At 36.1% G+C, this 23939-nt stretch overlaps 1 protein-coding gene across 1 annotated transcript in view; it reads right to left on the bottom strand.

Annotated features, from left to right (window-relative positions):
* The window catches only part of Cps1 (carbamoyl-phosphate synthase 1), a 117482-nt gene that overhangs the window by 82461 nt on the left and 11082 nt on the right, over nt 1-23939 (bottom strand). Inside the window, exons 2-11 of the mRNA XM_047544516.1 lie at nt 18483-18592; nt 14821-14965; nt 13811-13900; nt 11788-11844; nt 7946-8038; nt 4874-4963; nt 2887-3015; nt 2234-2340; nt 1264-1402; nt 508-585 (exon numbers count right to left, since the gene is read on the bottom strand). Coding sequence (XP_047400472.1) covers nt 508-585; nt 1264-1402; nt 2234-2340; nt 2887-3015; nt 4874-4963; nt 7946-8038; nt 11788-11844; nt 13811-13900; nt 14821-14965; nt 18483-18592 — 1038 coding nt within the window. The remainder of the gene's footprint in view (nt 1-507; nt 586-1263; nt 1403-2233; nt 2341-2886; nt 3016-4873; nt 4964-7945; nt 8039-11787; nt 11845-13810; nt 13901-14820; nt 14966-18482; nt 18593-23939) is intronic.

The raw sequence follows: 23939 nt of genomic DNA, 5'->3' as shown, positions 1-23939 counted from the left end.
AAGCCATCTGAATCACATGAATGTGCATGCAGCCCTCTCTCGCCCTCCTCCTGCCTGTCTTCTTTCTCCTGCTGCTGTTTATTCTCCCTTAGTGGCTACACAACCAGTTGCCATAGGGATTTTTTTGAAGTCACAGATGGGGGATTAAAATTTCATTTCAGTTATGAGAAGGAGAGAGCAAGAGGGAATTCATTTGCATAGTACAACAATTGTAAATTTCAGAACTAAATATATTAGAATGATAATGGGTTTAAATAAAAATAGCATCGTAGTATTGCTGCAGGTTTCTTAAGGGCTTTCCCACTTTAAATTTTAGAAAAGATTAAAATTTACTCCATGATATTCAAGGGAAATTTTAATACAAAATGCATGTTACCAAAGCACCCTTCTTGAGAAGGTCTGGCACCAAAGTTATCTGCAGTAATTATTTTGGTTTCTTGAATTTTCGCATAAACACATCTCTGATTCATTTTAAGTTTATTAACAGGCCCCATCTTTCTGACATACCTCAGTGTCTGTTGGCCCTGGGCTGACCTCTGGGTGGAACTGCACAGCAAAGAAGGGTTTGCTCTCATGCATAATCCCCTAAAGGAATAAGAAACAGGAAAAAATTCCTTCTGTAACAACAAATGTCAAGTGTGGCAATGTATTATTCAATAGACAATAAAGTTCAAATTATAAATTGAACTCAGTGCTCAATAACATTCTGAAAAATATCAGCACCATTAAATAACCTGATTGGAGAGTTTTAAGGATTGACATACCAAACCATTTCCATAAGAATAGAAAATGGGCCAAGGAAGACTCAACTGAATATGATTCCATAATTAAAGAAAAAAATTTTTTTTGGTCCACAGCCTTTGGGGCTCCTCTGGGCTCTGCTCAAAATAAACCCAAATTCTCATATTATTGGTAACTCTGAAATTGTTTCTCCAAGGGTCTTCTCAAGGCTACTGCAGTGCTGTAGAAGTGCCCAAGACTTGCCTGGACAAGGCCCAAACAGATTTGGACCAACTGCTCATTAACTATGGGTGTGTAAGATGCTGTTGAGTAAGAACACATGGAGTGGATCTTAAGAGTCAACTGATGAGAAAATAAGAAAGAAATAACTTTTTAAAAAGCAGACGGCTCTGGGAAATAGCCTTAGAAGAGTTCTTTCACACACCAAAAATATCCCACATGCACGGGGAAAGGAGCAGGCACCACAGGATTAACACCTGAATTTCTCCTCATGAACTGAACAGGCTTATTGAGAGCACTTACCTCATTTGTTTGATCATTGACATTCACAAAAAGTGGCTTCCAGCCAGCAGGGAGGGTGTTGTCCAGAGCATAGCCATGATTCTGAGCAGTGATGAAAGCCTGTCTGTTTGTGATATTCAAAACAGGCTGATTCTGCCCTCTGGAGAGAAAAGGAGAGAAGGAACAGGGACAAGGAAAAGGGAAGAGAATGTAAATGCACTAGTTGTGAACAAGAAAAACCTCTTACAATTCAAAAGTTTCAATTGCTTAGTGAAAATCACTTTGTGAGAAAAGTCACAGATTGTTAATCCCCAAAATTTTAGCAACAAAAATCAATTTGGGAAGCTTTGTTGTGTGTTAAATATCAGGTCTATTAAACTTCTATAATCGGTTTTAGAAAAGCTCACATAACAAAAAGGGTTGTTCACTACCTGAACAGAAACAGACAAATAGAAGCCACTGATTTTAAGTAATTTTAAAGCCAGAGAGTTCTTGAGAGATACTGAGATAGGTGACTGCTTAGACCTGAATCATTTTGAATTACACTTTAAAATAGAGGGTGGACTGTTGGGGAGCTCCTGACTTTGAATAAATTAGCACCATTTTAGGCAAAGAAGTGAAACCAAGACATTCTGAAGATTTCTCGGTTCTTAAGTCACACTAGCTTCATAAAATGTGATCAGTGCTTTGAAATCAAGCTTAAAATCAGAACAATTTCCCTTGGAACACCATTTGATTGAGTATTACAATCTCAATTTATGCCAAGGGAAGGAAAATGACTGAACTACAGCAAAGCTGTCCTTAGAGAGGCTGCCTTTCAGAAACACAATAGAAGTGGTATCATGTAGTCCAGTGACCATGAACTGTGAGATAAGACAGTTGCCTATTTATTCTGAAGAAAAGACAGGTGAGTTCTCGAAGTCTTTTGTGTTTGGTTACAATTAGTATTTCAGAACTGATTTGGCCAAAAACAAAAGTAAGACAGCCTTACCTGTTGGCCATGGACATCTTGTAAGATTTGGCCCCAGCTGCCAATCCTGTTATTAAATTTCCTGTACTTATGCCAAACAATGGCTCCTTACGATCACTCTCCAAAATCTAAATCAGGAAGAACTTTTATTAGCACAGTAGTACAGGTTCCAAAAGAATGCTGTCACTAAAAGAGTAGAAATGAACAGTCCATTTTTTTCTCCCTTAACCAGGTAAAGAAAATAGTAACTAAATTAAAAAGTTAGAATACAAAGGACATGATTGACAAATCTGTAGCATTAGAATTCAATAAAACATACTTGACATTCAGACCCAACTAAATCTAATTTAATATTTCTTTAGCAACTTGAAGGTCTTATAGGCCCCATGGTTATTGTAAGGAACATGAGTTGTCATTTTACAATCATAAGGAATAATACATGTGAAGATTGGATTCCAGCTCTTTCAACGGCAGGACAAAAGCCCAAGGTTATTCTGCCTGAAGAAAAGCTCTGTTTCCTCTGGTATTCTCTCCTCATGGTTTTCCTATATAATGTCTACATTGACATTGTCTCCGAGGTCACAAATACAAGTACTAAAACATAACCGAATAAGCACAGATTAGAAGGCCCTCGTCTCACACACTAACGCACACCACCCCCAAGTTCACTGCACCTTTTTGACGTTCTGAATTAGCGGCTGTGCAAGAGCTGGGTTCCCAGGTCCTCCAGCAATCAAAAGTCCATCATACTCCATCTGGGTGAAATCATGATTCCAGGGAACTAAATGCACTTCAGCTCCTCGCTGGAAAAGAAACATGAGTGATGAATTCAATCGCATTTTCCATTGCCAGCATGTGATTTTACTGGATCTGCTTTTGACTAGTCACTCCTTAAAGGGAGGGGAAATGTAGTATATAATTTAAATAAATAATACTGAGCAGAAAGTTCTTGTGCAGCTCAGGGTGTGTTTTATGTGGGGAAAATGGAAGCAATGGTCAATACAAAGAAGGAGGAAACACTATTGAGGTTTTGATTCTGAAAAATAAATAATGCAGTCCTGCTCTTCATTTCAGTGGCTGAAAACTCCATGATTGAACTCCCAAGAGCACAGGTACCTTCACCAGCTAGAGCTGCAAACAGGTAAACCCATTTGGGGCAGAATTTAAGTTGGTTCATCTCTCTTATCTTTTTCACTTGTGCCTTTTTTGTCTGCAAAAAAATTTTTTTTTCTTTTGTATTGGGGATTGAGTCTGGGACACTCTACTACTGAGCTACATCCCCAGGCCTTTTTTATTTTGAGAAAGGATCCTGCTAAATTGCTTAGGGCCTCAAACTTGCAATCCTCCCGAATTGTTGGGATTACACACTTGTGCCACTGTACCAGGCCTGGATGACAAAATTTTAATCAACTTTCTTTCTTTGGGTTTTCTCATGTTATTAATGATATCTATATTCTGAGGGGAAAAATAGAACTTTTTGTTACAATAATATTTAGAAAGTATATTTGAGTATTTCCCTAAGCATTTCCTGAGAGAAGCTTATTTGAGAGAAATAAGTTTATTTGGAAGGATTTAAAAATACACATCAATAAAATAGAGAGAAGTAACCCATGGGACACCCCAATTAAATATACATTATTACCATGGACAATTGGAGCTCAGGGTTATTGGGGAACTCTGAGAGCCAGTGTGGAGCACTTAAGTGATAGCTGATCCATGGGGCAAAGGAGCTATATACTGACTCTTTGGTCATAGATTATGGGATGCTCCAGGGAAACTTATGTATTTCTTGACTGCCAGCAGCCTCCAACCAACCAAAGAGATGTAAGATGCTTGCAACTGGAAAATGGGTGAATGAATTTAAATGGGAAAATGAGAGTGGAATATGGATAGGCCATTCATAGCATCTGCTACTGAGAAAGCCATGCAAATTTTTGTTAATGAAATTGAAAAGAACTTGAAGTCAAAATTTGGACATGCCTAATATTCTCTAACTTCATAGGTGCATCAAAGAATCCCCTGTATTCATGCTAATTTGGTGTAACACAAACGAATGTGTGCATGTGTGTGAGAGAGAGACAGAGAAAGAGTATGTTTGTTGGAGAGACATAGAAAGAGACAGAGAGATTGGGAGAGGGGAAGTGATAAGGAGAAATATCAACAAAATAATATTTAAGAAACATTTTACAAAGTTTAAATTCTTAAGCATTTTCAAAGTTTAATTTTAATTTGTTGTTGTTGTTATAAAGCACTGTGAAAGTTTGTACTTTATTAGAGCATAATCCCGGCAAACATATGGTGCATAATAAATGTAGGCCAATAGAGGAGCTATCAGACTGAATCTAGCTTTCTAGTCATCTCTAAACTTCAATGAAAGTGAACATGGCATCTGTCAGAATGTCAGTCAGTAAGTGATAAAAAGAGTCATCATTCTCTTTTGTGTTTTAGTGACCCTGGAGGGTTTTTTTAAACATAGTAGTCTATATCTTTAATTTGAACAGGGATAAATGTGCTATTTTATAGATCAAAGGCAACAAGAAGAGTGTAGATCTCTGACATTCTGAGAAAATGCCCAAGCTTTCTCTGAAACACAGGAAGTCAGCCAAACACTAATAACCAATATTAACCACCCTCACCCTTGAGATGGAATGCATTACTTACCTTTACTAGCAGGCGGATGACGTTGTTTTTGATCCCACAGTCTACAGCTACCACTTTCGTGGGGTTTCCTTTGCCATACACCTTGACATCCTGCCATTGTAAAAACCAGAAAGTGAGGAAATCCCCAGCTATGAGCAGTAGTCAAACAGCTGAAGATGCTGTGCATTGAGATTGTAACTGATTGCTGACTACTAGAGAGTGACTAGAAGGTAATCAATTTGTAAGAAAGTCACAGCAAGTGCTACAGACTGTATCTTTTTTATGAGAATATAAAGTACTTTGCTTTTTTATGTAACCTGTTGATTAGAGTAATAATGAATTCCCTAAGAAATCAACGCTTCCATAGTTAAAACCATCTTTCCCTAGCTTTGCCTCATTAGGAATGGAATTTTCAAATATCATTGTCTGATTCAGCACTAAACAGATGTGGTAATAGATACATCATGCTTTAAATACCACTTGATCCTAACTTGCAATAAAGATCAGATGGGGTAGAGCTGAATCACTGTTCATTGGGCTTATGCAGTGAGGCCAAATGGATAAAATCTGTATGAGAGTCACAGGAATTACTAAACTCACGTAGACCATTGGTCCTTTTAGGTTACTGCACAATCATTTGCATTTAAATGGTAGATTTCATAAAAGGATCCCAGAGCATATCATAATCATTACCTATGTCTTAAACACTGCTTGGAGGCAGATTGATTTTCAGAGGCGTTTATCCAGGAAGCAGTTCTCCAAAGTCATAAAAGGAAAAAGAACAGAAATAGAGAGAGGGAAAGCTGCGGGGTCTGGGTGGTCACACTGGATCCAATTTTAAGAGTTAGCCAGCACATTCTGAATTTAGGATGACTTCAGAGTTTGCCAAAGGTTTTAGATGAAACGTGCCATCTGAATATTTGAAGGAGCATTTCACTTTAGCTGAAATGTCTCTTTCTCTCTCTCCACAAAGTTTATATGGAATGTGAAATCATAATCCTTTGACTGTACTTGAGGAGAAGATAGAAGGGAAGTTTTTCATTATATATTTTTTTCTCCTGCTGACTACTCTGGAGAAAAACAAAGTACCCTAGTCCTTCCATGATCTGGGGGAATTACTGCCGAAGTCATCTATACTATAGGTAATCTCTTTCGTCAGATAATTTGAAAAAGTACAGATTTATTCTTAACCTTAGGCTTCTGCTATAAAATAAAGCAATATTACCATCTAGTTGTAGCTATACCAAATTGCAATTACAAGACAATGAATTAAGTTATCAACATTTCCAAGGTTCATATAATCAAACAAAACTCAGAAAGCATATGTAATCTGATACAAATAGATGTTTTATCATAGCTATCATGAAATTACTTAATTTCACTGGCATTAAGAAACAAAGGCAGCTTTTACCACCACAGTCTTTTCCTTGATTTAATATAAACATGCAGATATGCTCATTTTTTGTTGGACTCTACACAGACTTACTAACATTATCCCTCATCATGAGGATGATTTCAGAACCCCCTTACGTACCAAAATCTGCAGACCTTTGAGTCCCTCACATAAAATGTGTAGTGTTTGCATAAAACCTACACACATCATCCAGTATACTTTAAATTGTTTCTAAATTACTTAAAATATGCTATTGAACTACATTATAGGGAATAATGGCAAGAAAAATAGTTCGTACGTGTTCAGTACAGACACATTTTTCTTAGCATTTTCAATCCACAGCTGATTGAATCTACAGATGTAGAATCTGCAGATAGAGAGAGGGAAGACTACACACACCTTCCACGTAGAATAACAGGAGTTAGGTGAGACATCAAGACACTTGAATACATGAATTTGCCTGACACATCCCTCCACGAGAGATAGATCTGTCATATAGTGTTTTCCAATTTTGTTTGACCACAGAATTTTTTTAAGGCAAACTTTTCTAGGTCAGTGTTCCTCACATATGGAAAAATGCCACACTAGCCTAATTACTTGTTCTCTTGTCCATTTATGCTTTCCTCCAAAATTAAGCTGAATGAGTTCCCCCACGGTTTCCAGTGATGCAAGTCAGCCAATGATATGAAACCTTCCAGATCTAGCCCCACTCCATTTCCATTCATCTTTGGCAAACTTGTGAATCAATATGTGTTAACACTTTGGTACAACCATATCAAACGACACTGTCTCTTCAAACATACCATTGCTTCATCCTTCAATGCCTCCCAGAACCCATTCTTTCTGTCCTAAACACAGCTCTCCTAGTTCTCCATCCACCTATGTCCATCAGCTCTTTGTATTTCCTAACAAGACTGACACTCCTGCAGAGTCCTCTCTGATACACCTGCACACATTCAGTGCTCCTCCACACATGCCCTGGTGGCATCCTGTACACAATCCAAGGACAGTATTTACCACCATATTCTATATATGGTGATTTGGTTGTTCCCTTTTCCTACTAGACTTTTATGTTCCCCAGGGACAGAGACTGTAGCTCCTGGAATTCACTCATAGCTGCATTTATAGACAATCAAAACCAAAAGACAACTTTCTTAAATGTGTTCTATACCTGCTTGTAAATATACACTAAGCATATTTCACCTTGTGAGCATTAATTTTTAACTCTGCTATAACCCAGTAAATCTTCAATGTGAAGAAATATTTTCCCATACACAAAATGACCCCAGACTCTGATTATTGTGTCTGATTTCTATCAAATTCTCTTGGCTCTCTGGCAGGCTACTAGCTCTGATTCCTGATCATCCACTATGTCTACCTTTGGCAGTTCATCTTTATTTGATGCTATTAAAGGCTTGGCCTGAGGAACAAGAAAAGGGAAAGAGGGAAGCTAAAATAATTGTTATCAGTCTCTAAACCAGGGCAAGAAGATTTTCATGGATCCTGTAACTAAGACTTATTAACTTTAAATGCACTGATTTTGTAATATGTATTTTAGCTACTGAGGTCCCTCTGACCCCCTCAACTCTGGTGCTTCTGGAAGATGACTTCTGCCTGAATGAAGATTCTGATACTACAGAAAAATGGAGATCTAAAGTGAATGAAACAAAACCACAAAATCCAAAGGGAAAATGTCTCACCTTGGTTGAAACCTCAGCAATCAAATTCTGCTTATTTGGATCCACAAAATCCACAGATTGACCTTCAAATTCAATTTTCCCAAGCATGGTACCCTATCAAATTAAAAACATTAGACAGTTAAGGAAGCAATCAGGAAGGTGCTGACAGGATAAACTCACAGGGACTTTGACCATCTGTTCCAAGATTGAGATGTCTTTATAACTACTTGTAGCCATCATCAGAAGATCTTCATCTTCTCAAACTGGAAAATGAAGCCATCGGCACAAGCATCTTGAGAAATACTCTGGGAAATTCAGTTAGTTCTTTCAGGGCTCAGGTCATTGCCTAGGGTAAGCAGAGTCAAAAGGAATCAGAAGTTGGGTCACCCCAACTTAGTGCAGACTGAAATAGTTAGTGTACATGAACTCCTTAGTGCATATGACTTAGAGACATTTCCTGGAAAGGGACAGAATGATATATTGAAAAGAAAATAAGTCATCTGAAAACTGCAGAAGATTGAAAAGAATGAGAACTTGCTACATATTTTGATAACCAAAGTGAGATGCAACATAAATCATAAACTTCTAGAAATTGAAACAAAAATATTCACTACTTTTTAATGTCCAGGTATCTCTAAGAGCCTGAACTTTAGAGAGCATTTAATCTTCTGTTAAGTTTTCACTAATCAGCTTTGCTGATTAAACATGGCACTGTTTCCCTCTTTTTATTAGCCGTATCTTGAGATTTACTTATTTGTTAGTAAGTCTATCTGGAACCATTAGGAAAATGGCATGCTATATTTAGTTATGAAGATTTTTCCTTTAAAAGGAAATAGATCCTTTATTTCCCTTCTAAAATTATTCCTTGGAGAAGTCATTTGGTGAGTGAGGGTAGAAAATGGCAGCTCAATATGCAGGCATGATGGTTATTTCAGGGCTCTGTTTAAAACCAGGGTGCTGCCTTGACATTTAGGAAAACTAACCAAACACCATCTTTCATCTCCACAGTGGAATGTTAAAGGTTATGGTGGTCAGTACTTAATTCCTGAATCCAAGTCCCATAATCCCTTGACTATGTCTATGGATCCCTAATTTTGAAATTTTATTTTCTCCATTATCTTAAAGCATGTTGAATGAAATACAGTCTTACTTTCTAACTTGAGATTAAAAGGGTGTAAAAGCTTCTTCACAGTAAAGGAAACGAACAAGAATGTGTTCAGAGATCCTACAGATTGGGAGAAAATATTCACCATCAGTACCAGATAAGGCATTCATTTCCAGGATATACAAAGAACTCCCAAAAACTTAACACTAGAAAAATAAATAACTCAATCAATAAGTGAACAAAGGAACTGAACAAACACTCACAGAAGATATATGAATGGTCAAAAAATAAATGAAAAAAAGTCCAACACCTCTAGCAATTAGAGAAATGCAAATTAAAATTACACTGAGATTCCATCTCACTCCAATCAGAATGGCAGTTATAAAGAATATAAGCAACAATAAATGTTGGTGAGGATGTGGGGAGAAAGGTACTCTCATACATTGTTGATGGGCCCAAAAATTGGCGCAACCACTATGGAAAGCAGTATGGAAATTCCTTAGAAAACTTGAAATGCAGCCACCATTTTGACCCAGTTTGTCCGACTCCTTGGTCTATACCCAAAGGACTTAAAAACAGCATACTACAGTGATGCAGCCACATCCATGTTTACAGTAGCTCAACTTAAAATAGCCAAGCTATGGAAACAACCTAGGTGTCCTTCAAATGATGAATGGACAAAGAAAATGTGGTATATATAACACAATGGAATATTCTTCTTCCATAAAGAAAAATAAAATTATGGCATTTGCTGTTGAATGGATGGAACTGGAGACTATCATGCTAAATCTAATAAGTCAATTCCAAAAGATCAAAAGCTGAATAGTCTCTCTGATTTGTGGATGATAACCCAAAATAAGGGAGGTTGGGAAGGGAAATAATAGAAATAGATTGGACTAGACAAAGGATAACAAAGGGAAGGGAGTGAGAAAGGGAATAGAAATGACAGTAGAATTAATTGAGCATAACTTTCTAAGCCTTGTATTTGGATACAAGACCAGGGTAACTCTACATCATGTAGGACCACAAGCATGGGAACTAATAGGATAAGTTATATTTTATGTATATATATTCTACCAAAATACATTCTACTGTCATGTATAACTAAAACTAAAAAATAAAAGTGAAGCTCAGAAAAAGAATTATATGGAAAAAAGAATGTAAAAGCTATAATATACATTCTAATCATGTAGAAGCTATAATATATAATACAGTCACGTCACTCATAAACAGGCAATACTGCCATTTGACCTGTGCTAGTCTTTTCAGTAAAAATTTTAAAAAAAACAAGCTGCCTACACTGAAAGAAGAGTTCATCTAACTTCACACATCACACAAGAGAGACCATGTGATCTTCTAAACAGTTTTCCCAAATCAATAGGCCTAACTATATTCTATTCAACCTGCTAATGCTGCAGCCTGAATTGAATTTCCCAATTTTATTCCTTTCTCATCCTCAAAGTCTCATCATTGTTTACTGCTCTCACACACTATTAGGATAAGAAAACATAAGAATACACCTGGAATATATAATTTCACTGGTGTCTATTCCCAGGAAAATTATGGTGGAGGTAATAAAATCAGAACTGAAATAGAATGACTACATAAACTCTCACTGTCTTCCTTCTGGTCATGGGTATAGAGCTATGTTCTTATTTTCAAACCTGCTTTCTCTTTCTGCTGACAGATAGCCTGTGCCAATATACAGTTGTCTTTTAGCATGTGCAGCAGATTGGTTCCAGGAGCCAGTGACATAGTATTTGTGTATGACCTATAAACATTCTCCCATATACTTTAAATCAGCTTTAAAGGACTTGTAATACCTAGTACTATGTAAATAGATGTTATACTATATTGCTTAGGAACAAGTAAAAGAAAAAATCTGTTCAGGTTCAGTACAGACATATTTTTCCCAATATTTTGGTAGGATCCAAGGATGTGTAACCCATAGATACAGAGGACCAACTGGATCCACAACAAATTTTCTTGAAGAATCCGTTTCACATATTTAGGCTTATGTATATCATTCAATGAGAAAACTTAGGTTGCATTTGGGGAATCTAACAATAGTGAGGGAATGTTTTTCTCTGGTTTGGAATATGAAGGATTCATGTAAAAAAAATAGTGTCAATGTCTTACAGAAAGAAGTAAGCAGATGGCAATGAGATCTTCTAGATCTGAGTGTCACTGTAATCAGACAAGAAAGCAAAAGCCCACCTTTCTTTTTTTCACCTTGGTCAATAATACAGTCCAAAGAAAGGCTCTATAATAAGGTAATCTATTCAGGGTTTCTTTGGCATATCCATGAAATATTACACACAAATTTCACAGATAATTCTTCCAAGGGAACTAAATAAAGAACAGCCCCAAAGCTGAACACTTTCTGATTTGCATTCTCCAGTTTGCAGGTGCTTGGTTTAGACAAAATTATCATGCTCTTAGTTCCATTCTCCACTTGCTTTACCAAAGTCCGGTCAAATGAGCTGAATTACAAATGCCTTGTCTTTGTTGTAAACAGCACATACTAGGAACTCCATAAACTCCTGCCAGATGAATTAATCTCAAATCCAACCAGTTGCAATAATACCAATAAACTATTCAGTCTTGAAAATTACATCCAAAATAGTAAAGCAAAATGACAGAGACCCAAACAGTAGAAGCTGGCCAGATTTGTTCCTTTACACATTAATGGGTCCCTCAGGCCCTAAGGAAAAAGTATGTGAAGAAACGTGGATATGGCTAAAGATGATGATCATACCTTATCCCGAATTATTTTAGTCAGCATTCTTGTATCCACTCCATAAATTGCAGGAACCTACAAAAAAAATCATAGTGACAGTGAAATTGGAGGAAATTAGATTCAGCATATTGTTTTCAAGTTATAAACTTAGCCTCATCTATCTTCCTGAGCAGTAAATAATTTCCCCACTCCTTCTTTTCTCTGACCCAGGGTGACTGTGTTGTCAGAACACGGTAAATTGCTGCTCCAGTTGGGCACGGGACTCTTACTTTCCAGGCCCTTGCTCAGAGTAAGAAATGAGAAATTCTGAACATCAATCTTCTGCTACAGTTTTGTTACTTTTAACCTAGGATGTTAAATAATTTTATATACATATATATAGTGAAATAATGGGACATATTTATATGCACACATATTGTTTTAAATATACATATATTTCATATATATTTTATATATACAAATATATTCAAAAATATGTAATTTGAAATAACAAAATCAGTGAAGTCCATAAGCAATAACATGCAAACCTATGATTTGAGTCAAATATTCCTAGCGCACAGTAAGCACTCAATACGTTTTTCTGAAGGGCTCTGTTGAGTAGCTGTGCTGCACTAGCATGTGCCCTATCTAGGCAACACCTCCACTGGTTGTAGTCTCTTTGCCTAGGTTGGATAGAAACAGATGTAGAATATATAACGAAAAAGCAATGTATTAGGAATCATGATCATGTAATTGTCTGATACAATGCTTTTGTCCAATGCTACTTGTTTCCTTACAAGTAGAAACAGATTCCCATTAGGTATCTTTCCATAAATTCCAACTTGTTTTCTTCCACTAATTATCTAAGAGATGCTTAAACAAAATACTTTTCCTCATCTGATAATAGAAGGGGTGAACTGATTATTCTCTTAGACCCTTTTCTACTTCATGTATCTGTGATCATGGGGGAAGATTAAAAGCACATTTTTTAAAAAAACTAACAAGCTATGGGTTAGATTTATACTAAAAGTATTAGTTCTGATATAGAGATGTTATAAAATCAGGTGTGCTGAATAACACAAAGGAAATACCAAAAGAGAAAGAGAGAATATCCCCCAATGACCATTACAAAAATTAACAGTCTAATTTGTTTAAGATAAATTCATGTAATGGTTGAGAAGAAAACAGTAGTGACCCACATCATATAGATGTCTTCTCCCTTTTAAATTTTGAAAAGGGATAAGATCTTGCAGATTGAAATTTTTGGTTTGTCAGAAAGAGGCAGCATTTAGCACCAGTATTTAGACACTTATTGGAGAGGCAGAGTTTTCTTGGAATAATACTCTATCAATGACAGGCCCGCAGCAGTTGGAAAAAAAAATTAGAATTATAACACTAGAAGTGAAGCTAAATATAGTCAAATTCACTAATGAACGTGAAGGCTTCCAATTTCAAACAAGGTAAATTCTCCTATTTGATTAGAAATTAATACTTAAAGTACATAAAGTATAATGTAAGATTTCATCATCTTTTTCCTACATTACTTCAAATGAGATTATATCTAGTTATACGTCATGATGTTTAAACCCAAAGATACTTGATGGGAATCTGTTTATACATACAGGAATTAACGATGACAAAGGAAAGATTACATAACCTGCACAACCAGTTAACTCATAGAGCTAGTAGGAGAACCCATGAAGCAAGTTTCATGTCTAGATCCGAGATAAAAGGATGGGGAGAACCTAGTTTGCGCAAGAGAACAGAAAATTCTAAAATTTTCCCCATCCCTTTTCCTAATGAGAAATGCTACCAGGCATGCATGGGCGCCACCTAGTGGATAAACTGAAAAAACATGTCCTCTGTCGGGAGGAGGAAGAATTCAGTTTCACCTGTTTGTTTGTAGTCAAGAAAAGGAATCAATCTCTGAAATAAAAAGATCCCAGACTCCACAAACTTTCTCATCTGTTTGGCCCCTTTGGATCTGCGTACACCTTCCCAACTTTCCTTAGACTCACTAGAAACCCCTGGGTGATGCTGGACACCCCAACAGCTTTCTCACCTTTTCTTCACGGAGCCATTGCCCTAGACTCTTGGTAGCCAACCAGTGGTTGTACTCGTTACTGTAATTCAGCACCAGCAAACCAGCAACCTAGGAAGACAGGCATCCTTTTAAAGGGGTGATTACAGAATTTCATCCAACCCTTGTGACTCCTCTTGAGCGTTAACTATGCATTTTTAAAGAAAACCTTTACTCCATCCACCACATGAGACTTAAATGTTTGTAGATATAAAGCAAAAAGGGTTATGGACACTTTTATTTTAAAATATATAATTGTTTTCTTAATTATCATTCAGGAGAGCAGATTTAGCTGACTTGCTGAATCCAGAAACTTGGCTAGCACACTGTACTCTTCCCCTGTTACACTTACCCATAATCTAATTCATTTTTATTTGTTTAATGCACATGAAAAATAAAATAGTTTTCCTAATCTACATACAAAGGAGACTGTGACATTTGGGAAAATTGTGAAAAATAAGCTAAACTAAATGATAAATTCAAGTCATTCTAAAATGGTGAAAGAGTGGTGAATTTGAAAGTAAATTTTTGACTTATTTATATGATCCATATTCCTAAGATGATATACCCAAATTACCTTGACTAGGAGTTACTAATATACTTACTTTTAGCCTAGCATATAAACTATCTTTTATTCATCCCCCAAAGGAATAAGATTAAAAATCAAAGAGCTAAAGACCACTGATTATCAAACTCCTTTTAAAAGATGATTCTTCATCAATTCAAATAGCATAGTTATTATTTGAACTTTTAACAACATTTTTCCAGATTAAGCTAAGTGTCATTCAAGGCATTAAAATCTAAAGTGACCTGAAAAACAAAACTCAAAATAATGTTGTTAAAGATTATTCTCATTTACTTAGGAGCAAGGTTGAGTACATGAATTTAATTTGTGTAATATTGAGGGAGAAACTTTGTCCATCCTACATTGTTAAAAATGTCACTATACTCCCTGATATTGAGACTGTTTAAATAGTCATCAGTGGTACTACCTTGATTCCATCTGACTCCAAATATTTGCTAAGTCCCAGTTCATCCAGTGCAGTAGTATCTGGGGCTCCACCATTCCCAATAATAGGGTTGGCCATTGTGAGAATCTGACCCTTGTAGGCAGGATCACTAAGTGCTTCCGGGTACCTGGGTAAACATGCCAAAACATCAACAACAACAACAACAAAAAGTATATATCTACCAAAATCACAATCTACATACACACTCTGAATTACTGAACCCTTAAAAATTGAAAAATGGAGATTAAAATCCTATAGGCCTGTCTCTAGAATTTAGCTAACCTACAGAAATCTTGGGATGGAACATCAAAATTTGTACATGATACAACTAATATGAAAAAAAAATCTGACCCTTATGTACTAAGGCATATTCTCATATAATTTTTATTTCATAAAGTTTTTTAAATGTTTGAATTCTTTTGAAACATCTTTTTGATTTTTAAAATATTGTTGGGCACTATGGCACATGCCTGTAATCCCAGCAACTTGGGAGACTGAGGCAGGAAGATGGAGAGTTCAAAGTCAGCCTCAGCAAAAAAAGGTACTAAACAACTCAGTGAGACCTTGTCTCTAAATAAATACAAAATAGGACTGGAGATGTGGCTCAGTCATTGAGTACCCTGAGTTCTGTACCAGTACCAAAAATACACACACACACTCACACACACACACTTATATATATATATTGCTGCCCTATTTAAGGTTTGCAAATATTCTGAAGATGTCTATAGCCTGCCAGACATCAGTGAGTCCAAACTGATATTTACTGAGGACTGCCAGTTTCCTCAAGATATGAACTGTCAAAAATTGAAAAGAATTTTGGGATATCTTTTGGGATATCAAACAGTATTGTTATGGTTTGGATGTGAGGTGTCCTCGAAAAGCTCGCATGTGAGACAATGTAAGAAGGTTCAGAGGAGAAATGATTGGGTTGTAAGAGTCTCAATCAGTGAACTGATTGGTAACTGGAGGCAGATGGAGTATGGCTGTAGGGAGTGGTTCATTGGGGGTATGGCTATGGGATATATATTTTGTATCTGGAGAGTGGAGTCTGTCTCTCTTCTCTCCTTTGGGATGTTATGAGCTGCTTCCCTCTGCCACCTTCTCCTGCCATGATGTTCAGTTTCACCTCGAGCCCCAAGGAATGGAGCCTGCCTTCTATGGACTAAGACCTCTGTCTGAAACCATGAGCCCTTAATAAACCTTTTCTCTTTACAATTGTGCTGGTCGGGTTCTTTAGTCAAAGAAGCGAAATAGTTGACTCAAACAAGTATCCTGATTATATTAGTGAAGGTTGCAAGGTTGTGTGTTTATTAAAACTCTGCAAACATTTAAAATGAGTTAATTTACATGAAAGAAAAACTCAATAAGGTTGACTTTTTTAAATATTTTAATTTAGAAAGAAATATACAAATATGGCAGTTATATCAACTTAGAAAAATATCAGCCTCACAAAACCTGACCTAAAGTTTTTCTGACCTCTGAATTAAAATATTCCAAGCAACTGATTTGGAATTAAGGAATGCAGGAGGAAGGTTATATTTTAAAAATATACATATATATTCTTAATATGGGTATCTGCAATAAGCATTATAAATAAGAAACATTGTTCCCATCAACACCAGGAGCTATATGCACCTTTTCCTGCACTAAAATACAAGTGTTACGATTGAGTTTCTTTTCTGCCCTGTTACATTTTCTCTTTCTGAAGACAGAGTTAAGACAAATCTTTCTTGTGGATTACTACTGAAAGTGAATTTAGGTGCTGAGGGGGACAGAATCGACAACCTTGAAACTAATAAAATTCCGCTCAGGCAGTAGTCAACATAAATTCTTCAATCCCATTCAGACTAACTCCTACCAGAACTAACTTTGTCAACAGAACAGTCTGTCTTTCAGCTCCGCCATCCCTAGGGTGACTCAAATGTGGTATTTACCCACAGCCATAGTCTACTAATTTCCTAGATGCCTCTCACCTGTCAGGAACTGATAATTTTTTTAACCAAGGCTTCCCCACAATATAAATGTATTTCTTGAAGATGAAAAACAAAATACCCCCCTTAATTACCAACCACCTTACTGAGTGAGCCACGTAGAGAATGAAAGTTATGTTTCTCAATGGAAAAGAGGGTCTGTGGACTAATCTGATAAATGAATAGCTTTCAGGGGGAAAAAAGTCTAATTAATTTGATTTTTATTTCTCTTTCTTTCCATTAAAGAACTGACCATTCTCTTTAAACATACACTTACAGTATTCTCCAGTAAATGAATAAATATGGCTTGTTCCAGAGAACTGCAGTGTTGGAAGCAAATTAATCTATCAGGTCCTGTTTGACTTTTGTGATGTGACAAGATTTATTACCCGTAATCTATCACCGAGAAGAAAACTCTAGTGCCCTCCATCATTCTGATCTATATTAAACAGTTGTTTGTTGGCAGGTATATTAACACAGCTAGTAATTAGTGCTGTCGAAAAGCTTAAATAATTGCCTGGTGAAGCAAAACTTTGCAAACAGGTTTCATACACTGTAATTTAATGTTCTCACCAGTGGAACTATTTTTAAAAAACCATCTAATATTCTTCATTTCACACAGAGAGGCAAGAGTTTAGAAAAGAATGTACATTAATAACATCATGGCAGCTCGGTCAATCAATATCTTCTCTATCAGTTAACCAAATACCCCCTTGTCTTTATGAAGCTAACTTGAATTTCCCTTAAAAATTTAAATATTTCATAGAAGGTTGCTTGGTTGAATTTTCTAATGGGAAATTTTGAAATAGTGTAGGAATATTTTTAAGACTCATAATGTTTAAATCCCTGCCTATAAATTATTGTCTAATCCAGTTCCCTTACTATTTAAATAGGGGAAACAGAATTCAGAATAATTCAGCAATGTTCTCACTATCACATAATCAGTTATCATTAGAACTGAGACAAGAACTTCAAGAACTTCAGCTTCCTAGATAAGCATTTTTGACTAGATAAGCCCAGTCATGTGATTTCTATAGCCAGTCTTATCTTCATTGCTATACATCACTTAACAGGTCTTAAATCCTAAGTTGGATCACAACTAATATTTAAAATATTAGATCTATGCACTCACTCTCTCATTGATAATTTTAAGGCAATAAGTGTATCCGTTAGTTCATATTTCTCGTTAGAGTGCAAAATGATAAAAATACCCAAGGACTGCCCTGTCTCCCTAGAGTTTTATGGTATTTCCTCTTACACATGCAAGGTTCAGCTTTCACTAATGGCATAGTGCTGGAGTGTGCTACCCATTCTTTTCCCTAGTCCAGTCTTCACCTTGGTTACAGCCATACCTCCCCTTCCAGAAGTCTGTGGTAATTTCACATAACCTGTGTCCTCACAACATGTTCCTAGAATCAGTTTTGTTCTCCACTCTCCACCCTGCACCTGGAGGCTACCAGAGTGTGCATGTTCTCTTATTTTGGAGTAGAAGTTTGTGTCTCCTCTCCTTTCAGGGATGGCTGCATTAGGCTATGGGCAAGACACCGTGCAACTACAGGGAAATGTACAGTCTGACGGCACAGTGATTTCAATTTACCACTGGGAGGAAGATCATCCAGTTATTCCTCTACATAGAGGAAGGATAAAGCCTCAGAACGAAGCATTACTCACCCTCCCAGGCCAGTATTAAAAACCACTTCACCAGCAACTGAGGATGGATGGCCAAAGGAGTAACCTTTCATCTTAGTTCCATCTTCCAGGACAATGTGTGCCGTCTGCGCCTGAAGAAACAGTGGCATGAATCTTAGCAGAATGCCAAATACAAAACACACACACACAAGAAAAAAGGAAAAATTCCTAAGAAAAAATACACAAGCATATTAAATAAATGCATAGTATATTTAATGAAACTATGTTGCCCAGATTTGAAATTGCTCTTCTGTTACTTGTCACTTTTCTTCAAATATATGACTCTTGTCACTGGCAGGTGTTTTGCTTTGTGTTACTTGAACAGGAACTGAAGCATGTCGATACATTGCCTATACTAAGTCCACTTGTAGAGATGTTGACATGCCAGAAATACTTCAATTTAGCTGAAATGCTATGGTCTATCTACTCCTCCTTAATATTCCCTAGCTTTGCTCAAGTATAGCCGTAAGGGAAGTCTATGCGTTTGCAAAAACATTGTGAACTGTAGCATACAACTCCTCCTTGCTCTGAGGTTTAAAGCTAGAAGGAATCTTCAAGATTATCCATCACTGTGTTCCACGGAGCTCTTGTGTTTGATGGAGTTGTCCCAAGGGCTGCCCTCTCCACACCAGCTTTATGGTCATGAAGAAACTGAAGCTTTATCACTCTATTAATACTGATACAAAAGCAAGCACTGTGGAACACTCTAAAAGCATAATGTATTTTGCTTTTTATTAGAGTTAATTATATCCATGTCTGGTTCCCTCTTAAGACTACAGGCATTCTGAATTTGATTAGTTTGCCATATTAATCTTTGAACCAGCTTCTATAAAATTCTTGGCTAAGAAAAAGGGACAATTAGAGAAGCTTATCTAAGAAGCAGACATCATCCACTCCTCATAAATACTCTAAACCCTATTGTTGAAACAATTTAAATCTAACTCTCAATGTCCATAAAATTCAGGGGAGAGAAAAATGTGTTAATGCACATCTTGAGAGACGAAATCCATACTCTGTAAGAAACACTATAGGACAAACTAATTGGAACATGGATTTTAAAAACAAACTAAAGAAAAACATTTTTGTCATAATTGAGGAAATTTGAATAATCAATTGCTGTTTGAATACATTAGGTATGATCATTTTTAGAACTGAAGTAGCAACATGGTTATATTTTTAACAGTCCTTATATTTTTAAAAGATACATAATGAATATTAAAGGATAGATTGATATGATGTCTGAGATTTGCTTCAGATAATCAGGATTTAGGAAATAAACAGGAATATGATGAAAAGAGTTTGGTCATGAGTTGAACTATTAAATTAAGATATATCATTGGGCTATTATTTCTATAAGGTTAAGTCCTTAGAGACACAGACATACTAATTCTCCACTTCCTGTCCCTTACAGTTTTAGAAGGGGCATCATAGTGACTAATCCTTACATATACACTCCCAACACACACACACACACACACACACACACACACACCAACTTTGGCAGGCAGCAGGTATTCAAGTAATTTCTAGATTTTTGTTTCTATACTGCTGTATAATATTCACTCAGCTTTTCAAATACTAAAATCAAAAAGTACCTTATTTTTCTATAACAATAATAATAATAATCTTTGCTGAAATAAAATGCCTCTTTTAGATTCAAAGTATTCAAGGCTCTTTCATCTTGGATGACTGTTCATCAATGTAAAATTGTACTTTGATTATCTCTCAACTAATATACTATGTTCCTAAATCTTGCTTAAGTGTGTGTATGGAAATTACTGTATTTACATCAAAAACTACTGTAAAATTTTATATTGAAATTGAGATAATATGTTTAAAATGTTCCTCTCCACAGGTAATTTTTATTATTTTTCTTATCAGAGATATGACATATAGGTTTCAAGTTTATATTTTAGAGAAAAAAAATTCAAAAGTCCTGTATTACACATTATGTATTTGAATGTGTAAATGTGTGTCTGTCCATGGAAGGATTAATCAAAAGATATTTGCCCTTTTCTTGACTTAGCAAACTGTCTTTGAAGTAAACTTTTATCTATAGCCTTGGAACCAGTGTTCGAGATTACAAGTTTGACACTATCTTTAATTTAGTTATTGTTTGTCTTCACAGTCACTACATTAAAAAAAGATTTTGGAGTTACTAAGCAGAAAGAAAACTGCATGATTGATTAAATTAAAGATGAGTGACAACAAGACATTTTGGAGAGCAATCAGCTTAACACTGAATTCTGCTTCTGTACCTAGCAAGTCAACTGCATGTATTCTACATTTTTTGTCAATTACCTTTATCTAATTATAATTTGAGACAGAGAATAATTATTTTAGGAACTAAAAGTGATAATGTCCAGGGTATATTCAAAGATTATTATGAGCCCTTCTGTAGAGATGGGTCTCAACAGGGGTGTGTTTATTGAAAAAACTCCCCAGGTGACTCTGACATGTTTCACTAGATGGAATCCTTTGGTCAAAGTAATGAAAATTCACTTTCAAAAAAGTTTTCTACTGGAAATACTATTTTCTGCTCTTGAGAAAGTCATGTATAACTGACATGCTTTCACAAAATGGAAGGAAAGAAGGAAACATTTTTTTAAATAATGTGCAACTCTGATAGAACCTAAGATATTTTAGTTCACAAAACTGGTGTGTGAATGCAGATTTTGATTATTTTCTATATACCAATTTATCTGCCCTACTCTGAGCCATGAATGCCTAAAATATCACATATATATGGAAGAACATATATGGAAGAACATCAAATTGATATTTGGGCTAGACACTATTTGAAAATTTTAAAGAAAGTAAAAATTAGCATAAGCAAATCCAACTCTTGTTAGCTTGTTTCTACAGTTCTATTTGGTATTTTTTCTTCTTCTCTCCAAGGAACTAGTTTTCTACTTCTCTTTCCTTTCTCTAAAGATATATTTGAGGAGACATTTACTGCTGCCTGAAATAGTCCCTGAGATTGTGTTCAATATGTCTTTTGCTCCTTTAATTATATTTTTTGTTCTTTTTGGCAGTTTTTATAGATCTTCCAATTCTCTTTCCCACTACGCATTATATTGTTACAAGGCTTCTGTTTATTGCCTACAGTACCCTTTATATTCTTCTTAACTACACTGGCCTCCAATGAGTTTAAAATGATGAGTGCCAATTGACTTATCTATGAATTGATGGAGGACCTCTGAACAAAGAGCTATTATTTGGAATCCCCTCTTCTGGCTAACAGTTCCCCAAATGCTATTTCATTCCAATGCATTCAAAAGAAATCACCTTGTTACCATCATAAGATATTTTAGTAGCCTCAGTCCTAGCAGACAGAGGTGCATAACCTACAAATTGGATTGTAATATCAAATTCTAATTTAAGTGCCTACTGCCAGAGCACTTTCGCACTTTGAATGCTGAAAGTGCAAAGGAAACTTTAATGTAGGGAAATATGTACACTTGTAGAATATCAGAAAATGTAACCAAAGGATTATGTGAGTTCTACAAAATAAAGAGCCTTATCATAACATGATCCCTATATGTATAATAAAAATGTAATGCCAGTAAGATGACTTAGACATTCAAGTCACAAACATCAGTGAGCCCCTATCAAGTGCTAAGGACTTCACTCGGTTCTAGAGACATGTGGATGAATGGCCCCAGTCCCCCCATTTAGTAACAGCTAGGCAAGTACATGGATCATGAAATAGAGGAAGTCTCAAGAAGAACATTGCTAAAGTATCTCTGAAATACTTGGAAATACACAGATAAGTAAATTATTATCCTTTCCTTTGGGGAGATTTTTCTCTTTTTTTGGACATATGTCATTTTTTATTTTTTCCACAATTTTAATTGGTGCATTATAACTGTACGTAAGGGTGGGATTTCTCACTACATATTCATGCATGAACTCAATACAACAATATAATTTGGCTAATGTCACTCCCCTGCACTTCCCCCGCCTCCCCTCCTCCCACTCCTGGTCCCATTCCTCTGTTCTACTGATCTCCCTTTGATTTTCATGTGATCTGGGGACTCTTTCTTTAATAGAAGAATTTTCCTCTTCCATCTATATTTAAAGTAACAAAAAAATTAAAACTTCAAAAACTTCATGTCAAATTTTGAATTTAAAGTCCAAAATTTAAAGATTTCTTCAAGTCTGTAATCAAATATTGTTTTCTTGGCAAGGTCTACCTTGATGGCTCTATTTAAAAATTATAATTTCAAAATGTAAATGCACAATTATAAAATTATCAAGAATACAAGCAACAACAGGTGTTGGCGAGGATGTGGGGAGAAAGGTACACTCTTACATTGCTGGTGGGGCTGCAAATTAGTGCAGCCACTCTGGAAAGCAGTGTGGGGATTCCTTAGAAAACTTGGAATGGAAACACCATTTGACCCAGCTATCCCACTCCTTGGCCTATACCCAAAGGACTTAAAATCAGCATATTACAGAGATACAGCCACATCAATGTTCATAGCTGCTCAGTTCACAATAGCCAGATTGTGGAACCAACCTAGATGTCCTTCAATTGATGAATGGATAAAGAAAATGTGGTATATATATACAATGGAATATTACTCAGCCATAAAGAACGATAAAATTATGGCATTTGCAGGCAAATGGAGGAAACTGGAGAATATCATGCTAAGTGAGATAAGCCAATCTCAAAAAAACAAAGGAAGAATGATATCGCTAATAAGTGGATGATGACACATAATGGGGGGTGGGAAGGGTTAGTGTTGGGGTTGGAGTTGGGTTTAGGGAGGGGGGCAGGAATGGAGGAAGGAAGGACTGTATAGATGGAGGGGAAGGGTGGGAGGGGAGGGGGGGAAGGGAAAAAATGGCAGAATGAATCAAACAACATTACCCTATGTAAATTTATGATTACACAAATGGTATGCCTTTACACCATGTACAGACAGAGAAAAAACATGTATCCCATTTGTTTACAATAAAAAATAAATAAATAAAAATAAAAAAGCAATAACCCAAAAAAAAAAAAAAGTAAAAAAAAGTAAATGTAAAAAAATAAATTAAATCAAAATATGCCACCCCAGTCCCCTGTCTCCTGGGTCTGCCCTTTCTTCACCGTCCTCGTTGCTCTCTCCCACAGCATGCAGTACTTCCCTTACTATCTGCCCTGTCCCACTAGAAAGGGAACTTCCTGTGGGCAGTGCATTGGGTTCGTTGTATTTGCCACTGCTCCCCCCCGACTTACATCAGTGCCCAGAACAAGTAATTAAGCCTTATTCATACTTCAGTGAAATTACTTTAGAAAGAAAATCTACTAATTGTTTGGCAGAGTATCGCTAAACAACTAAATAATGAGTTTGGTCAAAAAGGGAAAGTTCCTATACAGAAAAATTTACTTAAATAATACTCCAATTAAAAAGAGTTCTAGCTCAGCACATAGTGTCTAATATTTAATAA

The sequence above is a fragment of the Sciurus carolinensis genome, chromosome 3 (genome assembly GCF_902686445.1).
Source record: "Sciurus carolinensis chromosome 3, mSciCar1.2, whole genome shotgun sequence".
Classification (NCBI taxonomy): domain Eukaryota; kingdom Metazoa; phylum Chordata; class Mammalia; order Rodentia; family Sciuridae; genus Sciurus; species Sciurus carolinensis.
Note: the sequence above shows the minus strand (reverse complement) of the source record. Positions and strands in the feature narration are given on the sequence as shown.